General features: G+C 46.2%; 1 protein-coding gene across 2 annotated transcripts; it reads left to right on the top strand.

Annotated features, from left to right (window-relative positions):
• Positions 1-55: 55 nt before the first annotated feature.
• On the top strand, positions 56-10,219 carry Shox2 (short stature homeobox 2). Of its 2 annotated transcripts, none has more exons than XM_031374046.1 (5): positions 56-619; positions 3,461-3,669; positions 5,972-6,029; positions 6,334-6,422; positions 7,976-10,219. In XM_031374046.1, exons 1-5 carry the CDS (start codon positions 274-276, stop codon positions 8,231-8,233), a joined length of 960 nt encoding a protein of 319 aa, XP_031229906.1. In that variant the 5' UTR covers positions 56-273; the 3' UTR covers positions 8,234-10,219. The 2 variants fall into 2 exon arrangements, with proteins under 2 accessions (XP_031229906.1, XP_031229905.1); XM_031374045.1 differs by having other exon boundaries at positions 7,940-10,219.
• The last annotated feature ends 498 nt before the right edge of the window (positions 10,220-10,717 follow it).

The raw sequence follows: 10,717 nt of genomic DNA, 5'->3' as shown, positions 1-10,717 counted from the left end.
CCTCCTCCTCCTCCTCCTCCTCCTCCTCCTCCTCCTCGTCCTCCTCCTCTTCGTCCTCCTCCTCTTACTTCTTTTTCTCCTTCTACTTCTCCTCTTCTTTCTTCTCCTCTTTTTCTTCTTCCTCCTCCTCCCTCTCCTCCCCCATTCCCCCTGCCCCATTGATGTGTTATTATTGGGGGGGCTGGAGCAGTAAAAAAAGAAGGAGGAAAAAAAGAGCGGGGCTCGGCAGGGAGAGCTTGAGCGCGAAGCTGACCGGCGGCGGCAGCGGCCGCGATGGAAGAACTTACGGCGTTCGTCTCCAAGTCTTTTGACCAGAAAGTGAAGGAGAAGAAGGAGGCCATCACGTACCGGGAGGTGCTGGAGAGCGGGCCGCTGCGCGGGGCCAAAGAGCCCGGCTGCGTCGAGCCGGGCCGCGACGACCGCAGCAGCCCGGCAGTCCGGGCGGCCGGCGGAGGCGGCGGCGCGGGAGGAGGCGGAGGCGGAGGCGGAGGAGGCGGAGGAGGTGCTGGAGGAGGAGGAGCAGGCGGAGGAGCTGGAGGAGGGCGCTCTCCCGTCCGGGAGCTGGACATGGGAGCCGCGGAGCGGAGCAGGGAGCCCGGCAGCCCGCGGCTGACGGAGGGTAACGGCCTGCCCCCGGCCGCGGTTCCCCTTCCCGCCTTCCCCTATCCTCGGGGCGGGAGAGGACCCGGGACCCGAGCGGGAGGAGGGCGGCATCGCAGAGGGCCCTGAACCCCCAGCTTTGGGAGATCCAGGGATAGTGGAGGGGTAGGAGGCCAGACTGCTCAGTCGTAGGTGGGGTCCTCGCGTGGGGAAGGGCGTGGGGTTGCGCGCACCCTTCTCGGTCGCTCCGGTTGCACCGAAACGCGTTTTTCGCGAGCGGGAGGATGGGGGCCCGCGCTGCAGGACGACGAAGTTTGTGTGGCCCGCGGCGAGAAGGGGTGCGGCAGCGGCTCACTAGGAGGCCAGTTGTTACTAACGTGTAGTCCCGAGTTTGCCAGAACCCCTTTCCTAGGCCTAAAGGAGAGAAGGGGAGGTGGGGAGGAGAAAGAGAAGAGCCACACGCTGTTGCCCCTTCTTTAGATCTGCCATCAGAAGCACTGTAACTCAGCAAAGCCCCTAAATCTCCGGATCTTGGGGACCAAACTTCACATTCTCATTGAACTGTTAAGGTAGAAGACCAGACAAGGGTGAGGGCCAAGGTGATTCCCTCTCGGTAGAGGCATTGACGAGTGTGTGTGGGGGGCGGGGGGGAGCGACGACGACGACGTTATATACACAATTTCTTTACTGCCTAGAACCGTGCAGTACTTTAGCAGAGAGAGAGAGAGAGAGAGAGAGAGAGAGAGAGAGAGAGAGAGAGAGAGAGAGAGTTCGTGAGGGTGTCTTTTGGAGCCAGCAGTGTTAGAAAGCAGCTTTATCTAACCGGTGAAGCGTCCATCAACCCCAAGTTAAAAATTAATTTGGCACTCGGTACTGCAGTAACTGGTGTGCTGCCATATTTTTCCAATTAAGAAAATATGTGGCATGCGTAGAATCACAAATTTAAGCAAGCAATTAACTTGTTTATAACACGGTCTGTTCCTGTTTAGGCCATTAAGTGGAAAGTTGGGGGCGAAAGAGACATTATATTAAGTCTATTAATCAACTTGAAATTTGGACTTGTTTCCCTTTGAAGCCCCCCTAAACTTTGAGGGGAATCTACTCTATGGGTGAGAACAGACAAAGCCGATCCACCTTCCCATCTGAAGAATATATGTTCGTGTTTAAATTTTATTACGATGTTAGTGAGAACATCGTAGTAATGTTTTCCTATTAAATTGACCCCTAATGTTTGCCGTGACCTTATCTGCTTCCTTCCCGGAGGAAGGACAAACATCCACAAAATGAACTCTGAGAAGCAGAAATACTGGTCACAAATAAGGTTACTGTATAGAATGTCAGGCTGAGATGTGGCGCTTCGCCTTCACCCAGATCCCGGCAGTGGTCCCCCTTAATTTAGAACGTGATAGGGTAAAAGGATAAAGGGGCCCAGAGAGTAACCCTTCAATGTTCAGAGCTCAGGGACTCGGGTTAGATAGCCCTGGCGAGCCTGGGTGAGCCAGTTGCTGAGGTTGTTGATTTCCAGGCTCTGGGCAAGTGTTAATTTCTTTGTAGCTTGGCTCTTTTGACTAATTTTTTTTCCCTCCGTGTTGATCCGGATCCTGGGTTGGGAGGAATTGAAAACAGCCTCTACTATCTAAACTTAGCTTTGACAGTGGACGTCCATCTCTTAAATCATGCAGAGGATGAAGATTGGGTGGACCTTGTATTGATATGGGCCTGACTTTGCCCTTTGACATACATGTATATCACCCCCTCATGTGGCTCTATTTGCTCACACTGTCAGAGCTCCTATCTTTTACATGGAAGGAAAGGACAGCAAAATAGCAACGGATGTGAGGGGGGAAAATGCATATTTTATTAAACATCCGAGCGGCTGGATGCATGAAAAGGTTTTGAACAGCCAATAGAAACCGAGGAATGTTCTGCTTGAACCTGTTGATCTCAGTGGGTTTAAGCCTTTAGGGTCGAGCCTTGGTTTCCACCGGGGAGGGAGAAGGAGAGGACAGATGCAGCGGTGGGTTTTGCTGACCACCAGAGTCTGTCTGATTTGCCGCCTCTACCCTTCTGGCCCAGCGTGGGCGGCCAGTCATCCAGGCCGCCAACATGGCGTGGTTGCCTGTGCCAATTCGACCCGGGTCTGGCAGGGAGCACAGGGAATGCCTAATTGCTGAAGGAACCATCCGTAGGGGTCTGGTCGGAGCCCTTGGGTGCCCGGGGACGTGGCTTTTGGCGCAGCGATGTACCAGAATCTTGTTTTCTAGCTGCGACCCTTCAGTGGGCCCAGTTGTTCCTAAATTAGACCCTCAAGTTTGCGGGAGGCAAAGGGCCAGAGGCAGCAGAGGCTGGCGGGACAGCGGAACAGCCCTCTGGGGATAGCTGGCGTGCGAGGCCATCGCGTGGCCTTGCCGCGCCCTTTAACCGAGACCGGGCTCTGTGAGAGGCCCGCGCAGCGCTTTTGATTTCCGTGAGTGCGTGGGTCAGTGAGTGCCATAGGGTCAGGAATGCATTTGGTGTTAACGGAAGAAGGGAAGGGAACAGGTAGTGAGAGGGTAAGCTAAGACCCCAGTTGAGTTGGGTAGCCGCGTGCCCACCTTGCCCCCAGGCAGCCATATAGACGAGACTTTGCGGGTCTTAGAGACCTCATCCTCTCTCCGGGTCTTCATAGGGATCCCCCGCCCCCAGGGGTTAGGAGTCTCTAGCCTTCTGGAAAAATCTGGTAATGGGATTGTCTTGCTTTTTTTTTTCTTGTCCGTGTGTGTGTGTGTGTGTGTGTGTGTGTGTGTGTGTGTGTGTGTGTGTGCTGGTGGTGCGTGCTCCGACGCACGTGCGGTCGGTCCTTCCGTGGTGCCCTCTTCAGTGTCCCCTGAACTGAAGGATCGCAAAGAGGATGCAAAAGGGATGGAGGACGAAGGCCAGACCAAAATCAAGCAGAGGCGAAGTCGGACCAATTTTACCCTGGAACAACTCAACGAGCTGGAGAGGCTTTTCGATGAGACCCACTATCCAGACGCTTTCATGCGCGAGGAACTGAGCCAGCGACTGGGGCTATCTGAGGCCCGAGTACAGGTACCCCCATTGCGAGGAGGCAGAGGCTAGGTCCTGAGAACCAGAGTGCTACACCTAATGTTTGCAGGCAGCTGCAGGTGTCTGGTGTGAGATGAGAAAGGAAGGGACATCTTTGCTAAAGATCGTATTTTCTAAAATGGATTTTGATCCCGTAGCCCCTTTCACCCCTAAGTCAACATATGTTCGCTGAAAAAGAAAGCTGCTCTGGGCTTGCTCCCAGAGTTTCTATTAACCACACACCCCCCCCCCAGGCCCCTCGCTGTCTTTAATGTGGTTTAATCCTAATGGGCCTACTTTTATAAGCCTTAAAAAAAAAAAATGCCACAGAAAACGTTTTATCTCTGAAGCCTTAAAAGTTACAACGAGTATTTTGCTCTCTGGAGTTGGGTTTCGTTGAAGGTCTAGGTCTGCCAAACGGATATACCAATTAGGTTTATAGATGTACAGACTATAAAGAAAATTAGCATCTGTTAAGTGCAAAAATTTACAGTGTACTGCTAGCGGATCGGTCTCTAACTGAGCGAGAAACAGGGGGCACTGAATGTGTTTGCCCACCCTTTGTTCTTTCACTTAACCAAAGCAAAGAACCTGAACCCATGAAAACTCCATTTTAAAACAGCATACACGTCTTATTATTGATGTTTCCAAAGCCTGGCCTTCAGAATATCACTCGAAGTCAAAACTGCAGCTTTTTTCATTATTGGTTGTTTAGGTGGATGTAAAACCAAAAAAGTGAGGTTGAAGATAATCTAAAGGAGGGATTTAAACACGCATACATATCCTTCAAGCTTTATGGGGAACAAATTTAAACGTTTCAGATTGTATTTCCGCTCAAATAATAAAATTGGGAGAAAATGATGGTCATTATTTGTTTGAACACATGGAGCAGTTTTAGGCTAGAACATCTGCAGCTGTTACAAAGTATCGCTGTAACAGATACTCCCTGGGTCTCTGGGCGGAGAGACCACCATCTGTAAGGAACTATGCGCAATTCTTATGGGGCTTCCCCGCATCTTGTAATAGGATCAGGGGGAAAAAACAGGGCAGTAACGTGAACAGAGAAAAAATAATAATAGGCCGCCTTGGTCATCACGACGTCAATCCTAGAGCCTTCCTTTTTTAAGCCCATTCTGCTTTGCAGCCTGTGTTGAGCTCTCTAGAGACTCCGCAACCCCTTAAAACCGTGATAATTATTGCAGCCCTGAGTAATAGTATCTCCATTCCAACTCTTCTAAGGGGGGAAAAAGAGTCAAGAAGCCTCGGGCCATGTGAGTCACACAAAGGATGCCACCCTGGCATGAAATCCACCCTTCTATTATACTCAATATCAGGAGGATTTTTGAAGACTTACATTGACTGTGGCACTTGATTTCAAAAACTTACCAAAAAGGGCTCTAAAACAATATTTTCCTTTCATGTTTTTTAAAAACATTAATTTGCGAATCAATCAATATGCTGTATTGTTGAAATTGTATTATTGGAGGCTTATTTGAATTTTAAAAAAAATCCGTCACACTGACTTGAAAAGTTGGCAAGTTATTTAAGAAGATCTTATCCAGTGTCCAGGGATTACTTGATACCTCTCCTTTTTGTGGTGCACTCTTTTTTTCTTAAATGAAGTTTATTACTGCTCTTCCCCCCCCCCTTATACTTTCATTTAAGTTATAGCAGCTATTTTCTGGAATCTTTCCTACTGTCCCAAGCAGTGGCTTTTTCTATAGGAGCAAATTAGATTATCATAATAATGACACAATTATTCTGTCACTGTGTTACACTCTGCTGCACAGAGGGACAGAGACAGTCTAAACTTCTTTGTAGTAAGGCTTTTATGACACTAATTACCACCCCCATGTCCCTCCCCCACCAAAATAAGAGTCATTCTTTGCTTTACTGTTTGGTTTTTCTTCAAGATGAAGCTAATTAATATTACAGGCTATTACTGAGTCCATTCTTCTTGGGTCTTAACTGGGTAAACATTTAAGCCCATTATCACATTGGTGTCAGGTACCAGGGAGTGTTTTGGACCCCTGGGACTCTGTAATGTGGAAAGATGAAACCGGAACTAGTAGTAATTTATCAAGGAACAATTTATCTTACAGAGAGTCTAGGAAATCTTTCTATTTTGTTTCTATTTTATTTTCTATTTCTTGATTTACATTGTTTCATTTTGAAAAGTAAGGCTGGTCTGTGTAATTTAATATTTGCTTTTAATTTCCTAAACACTGCTTTTTCCCCATTGTACTGCTATAATTTAAGATATTTTGAAGTGTCACAGTTTATGTTTTTTTTCCTCAATTTTTAGGTTTGGTTTCAAAATCGAAGAGCTAAGTGTAGAAAACAGGAAAATCAACTTCATAAAGGTATGTCTCATAATTCATTTTATCATTAAGTAGAAGTGGGTTTGGAGTATAGCAATAACTAAGACAAAGAACATCCTAAGGATGACGATGGGATTTGACTTAAGAAAAATTTCTGGGCAATTAATGAAAGTTCTATTACTTAGAAGCAAACTACAACTTATTTTAATTATTGTAGTAACTTAGAAAAATGACAGTCCAGAACTAAGTTGCTACCACTTGGAACCTTAGAAAATTATTTTAGAAATGTTTGCCTCAAATTTCGTGTTTCATCTCCCTTTTGCTGTTTCTTTGTTTGCTTTTATAGGTGTCCTTATAGGGGCTGCTAGCCAGTTTGAAGCTTGTAGAGTTGCACCCTATGTCAACGTAGGTGCTTTAAGGATGCCATTTCAGCAGGCAAGTACAACCTAGCTTCAAGCTTTTTTTTAGTGTAAAAAGGTCTGGATGTTTGTTTAGACTGCTGCACAGACCCTGTTTCTGGCCTCAATTGAAGAACCAATTTCAAGATTATATAGTGGCCCCACTCCCCTTTAAGAACCTATACAGTGTCAAGGCCTTGAATACTTAGTCCTTTCTACCTTTATAGGAACCCTCAAAAAAGCCTGAAGGGAGCAACCTGTCCTTTAAAAAATGCATCTAAGATTGCACCTGGGGATAGGAAGAAACAGCCTTTGATTGCGATTTTATCAAATCAAATACAGAGGCTGGTCCAAAGGTGTTTTAAAAGCAATCCTCTAAATATTCTTTCTAGATTTTTTTTAATCCCTTAGTCACACTGAATGACTCTGGCAAAAGAAAAGTAAATGCAACTATTCCCAATTCAGGCTTATTTTTTAAAAGCTGTCCTAAAAAAAGAAAAAAGAAAAGAAGAAAAAGGTTTAATCTCTGATAAAGAGGGAAGACTTGGTCTTCCCAAGGCTGGCTGCCCTACCTCAGAAATCCATTTCTGAGAGAGAGAAAAAAAATTCTTTAGAATAACTTTTTAAAAAGAAAGCCTACAGCAATGATGTAATCCTGGGGAATCCCAGTGTTCTGAGCTCCTCATTCTCTAGGCTGGAGGGCAAAATCCTTTCCTTCCCTAGCAACTGTCTGACCTTCCCCATCTCCAGCAGGCATCCCTGCTCACTGAGGCTATAACGTCATAGACAAGCTCTCAGGCACCAGTGTCCTGGACTGAGGAGACTCCAGGTGACTCTCATCTATTGAGAATTAGAGTTAGAGGGAGCCCAGGTCACCCTCACTGCAAGACTCTTGGATCTTGTTGGAAAGGAATTTGAAACAGGGACAGTTGGAGAAAGAAAGAGAGCCAGAACTTACTAGGAAACTGGCCTCACCTAAGAAGGTAGACATCTCCAGGCTTGCAAAATCAGCAGCACCTAGAAGGTTGTTAGAAACCTAGACTGAGTCACAAACTAGACCTGCTGACTCAGAGTCTGTATTTAAATATGATCCTCAGGTGATTCCTACGGCAGGAAAAGTTAAGACCTTGCAGATTCAATAGCTTCCCTAACTGACAAGAAAAAGTTACATATTTTTGTTTTAGTAGTGTGTCCAGGAGTGTGTGACAAAGACAGGAGAGGATAACAGTTCTTAACCCCAACATCTCCAAGATGTTGAGGTGGGTGATCCATGGGGGCTCTATCAAGGTCACCCATTCACCCATGCAATTCCCAAAGGGGCCACCTCATTCTTGCAGACAGGGACTAGGAACTCAAGGAAACATGTTCATCATGACCTGAGGGTAGAGATGGGACAGTAGAGTTCTAATGTGGTGTCCCAGATTTACCAAAAAAAAAAGCCTATAAAGTCCTTCTCCAAACAGATACTTTGCAAAATGTTGCGCGCACCCCAATTCTCCCCATAGCCAAGCTGGACGCCTTTAATGTTCTGTTTCTATTCTGTTGTCACCCTAGGATAGTCATTGCAACGTGACGCCCTTGTCCTTTCAGGTTCAGGCGCAGCTGCAGCTGGACAGCGCCGTGGCGCACGCGCACCACCACCTGCATCCGCACCTGGCCGCGCACGCGCCTTACATGATGTTCCCGGCACCGCCTTTCGGACTGCCGCTGGCCACGCTGGCCGCGGACTCGGCCTCCGCCGCCTCGGTGGTGGCTGCCGCCGCCGCCGCCAAGACCACCAGCAAGAACTCCAGCATCGCGGATCTCAGACTGAAAGCTAAAAAGCACGCGGCCGCCCTGGGTCTGTGACGCCGGCGCCAGCGCCACGGTCGGTGGAGCCTCCTAAGCGGCGCGACCCCGCACGCCCTCCGCGACCGGCTGCTTCTCCCGCACCCGCTTCGGACCGCCTAGGCCTGTCCCTTCCCCGCTGACTGCCGCCTTTTCTTTCTGCACCCTGGATCCCCAGGGCGGGACTCTGCGCTGGACCCGGGATCCCACGAGGGCCACCAGCCCAGGGGCTCCAGCCCACCCACCCGCCCTTGGGACTAAAATTCGGCTTTGTAGGAGCGGGTTTTGGGGAAGTCTGGATAGAGACTGGACAAAGGAGTGTGGCAACGGTGAGAAGTGGATAGCGCCACAGCTGCGGCGATGGACTCGTTCGTTCATAGGAATAAAATCTTGCTAACAACAAATGAGCAAAAACAAAAAGAGTAGAGAACACACTAGAAAGAAAACGAGAAGGGGAGCTTGTTTCTTATTGCTATTTGGCTGGAATTAGAGCGAGAACGGCGAAGCAAAAAAACAATTCTTAAAATTATTTTGTACATAAAAATACGGAAAAATAACCTGGATGAATCTTGAGAGAAAGGGGGGGAGGGATTTACCAACTAAATGTATGTTTTTTTTTTTTTAAATGGTCCAAGAAAACAAAACAGAAGGAAGAGGTATACTTATTTAAAGAATTAAGATGGAAAAAAAAAGCGCAGCTGGGAAGTTCACAGGGTTTGAAGCTGACCTTTTTCTGCGAAGTTCACTTTAATAGGAGACATTTGATAAGAGAGGCGGGCCTCCTTTTACGTTGAATCTGATGCTTTGAGTTTTAAAACACCATGTATGGAAGAGCAAGAAGAGGGAAGACAGTGTGAAAACGAGGAGGGAAAAAAAGGACGTTCGTACAAAAAAAAAAAAAAAAAAAAAAAAAAAAAAAAAAAAAAAAAAAAAAAAAAAAAAAAAAAAAAAAAAAAGTGATACCACAGACAATGATTCCTCTGAGAAATTCTTAACGGCAGAGCTGTCCAGACTGCTGACAGTAAATTCTGGTTTGCATGTTACTTGTATTCCATTGATGGTGTCTCTTCCCCTCCCACTCTCACGTGCACTCACTACACTTTCATTCTCAGTATGAAAAGCGTCTGGAAATTGATGTGAATCCATATATAATTTGTCTGGCCTTTGATCCCAAGGGGCAAAGGAAAAAAAAATGTCATAAGGGAGTAAAATACACTCTGAGTCTTCCAAGAAGATGGAGGCCGTTAGGAAATATGGGCAAAGAAAAGAGAAGAGCAAATGAAGTCAAGAAGCCAGGCATCGTGACAGGCGCTTATCTGTTCACTCCCTTTTTTGTGAATTCCCTCTTGCTAGTTTAAGTCCTATTTGAGGACAATGCTTTATTCCCACCCCCCTCTCTATCCTGTCAAACTCACCTTAAACAACACCCAGCTAGGTACAGACACTAGGTTTGTGTATATAATATGTTGATAAACACGAACAAAGTTTATTTTGGCTATAATGTGTGAACTAATGGTTGACTTTCAACATTTGCATTTTATCTCACAAAGGTGTATCTATTCAAGTACTCTTTGTTTTTGTTTCAATCCATGTAGCTATTTAAACAGGGATACCTTGGGCTAAGCAACCTGTAGCCCCAATTCTCTAGCAAGCCTCTTTAGGACCCCCCTTTAATTTACATGAAAGAGGAAAAGCTCTTCTTACTGAACTTTGGTATGCGTTTGAGCTTTGTAACTATTTGTTCTCCATGAAAACAAAATTATTTATATTTGCCATATTTTTTCTAGTGTATTAAGTTATTTTAAACAAAAGAAGATGCTGTTATGACGTGTTGTCAGTACAAAATGTTTCCGCTCCACTTCTGTTAAACCTTTTAAATAAGTGCCAAGTTATTAACCCAAGACACTTTGCGATCAATTGAATGAAAATAGTATTGTTTCATTTGATGGGGTGCGCGTCATCTTTGTTCTTATTACTATTAAAATATCCGGGATACTTTTTCCTTCTTCCTTTTTGGTTAAATATTCATACATTCTCTCTCATATTCTCTCTCATATTCTCACTCTCTCATACTCTCTCTCTCTCATATCCCCCCTTTCTTTCTCCCCCTCCCCCAGCGCTACACTGCTCTTAAATGAAAGTAGCAAAGGAACCCTGAAAAGGATGGCCCTGTGGATTCCTAGCACTGAGCACATCTCCTTCCACCTCACATTTAAATACCTACCATGGAGCCCAGATTATGCTAAGCCAACAAAAAAGGTAGAGTAGGAAAAAACAAAGACTAGAATCCCTTGCCCAAGACGTTTCTCCTTCACTTTGCTATACTTTCATCCTTAAAGTTTGTTTGGGCCATTGTGGGAGAAAGAAAATAGTGGTCATGCAACTGCCTCTGGGTTTGTTATATGTGGTATTATCAACAATCGATCGCCGATCGCGTAACTTCCTGGAGCTGCTGGTTTGGAAGTAGACTCAGGGCAGGAGATGCGTTGGCAAACAAAGCAACCC

This window comes from Mastomys coucha, unplaced genomic scaffold (genome assembly GCF_008632895.1).
Source record: "Mastomys coucha isolate ucsf_1 unplaced genomic scaffold, UCSF_Mcou_1 pScaffold16, whole genome shotgun sequence".
Classification (NCBI taxonomy): Eukaryota; Metazoa; Chordata; class Mammalia; order Rodentia; family Muridae; genus Mastomys; species Mastomys coucha.
This window is presented reverse-complemented; position numbering and strand designations above follow the sequence as displayed.

What these genes read in the sequence shown, in the direction of transcription:
- Shox2 (XM_031374045.1), top strand. Translation starts at nt 274, where the DNA reads ATGGAAGAACTTACGGCGTTCGTCTCCAAGTCTTTTGACCAGAAAGTG. An exon ending in TATCTGAGGCCCGAGTACAG is followed by an intron (nt 3,670 to 5,971) that starts GTACCCCCATTG and finishes CTCAATTTTTAG; the next exon opens with GTTTGGTTTCAAAATCGAAG. An exon ending in GGAAAATCAACTTCATAAAG is followed by an intron (nt 6,030 to 6,333) that starts GTATGTCTCATA and finishes TTGCTTTTATAG; the next exon opens with GTGTCCTTATAGGGGCTGCT.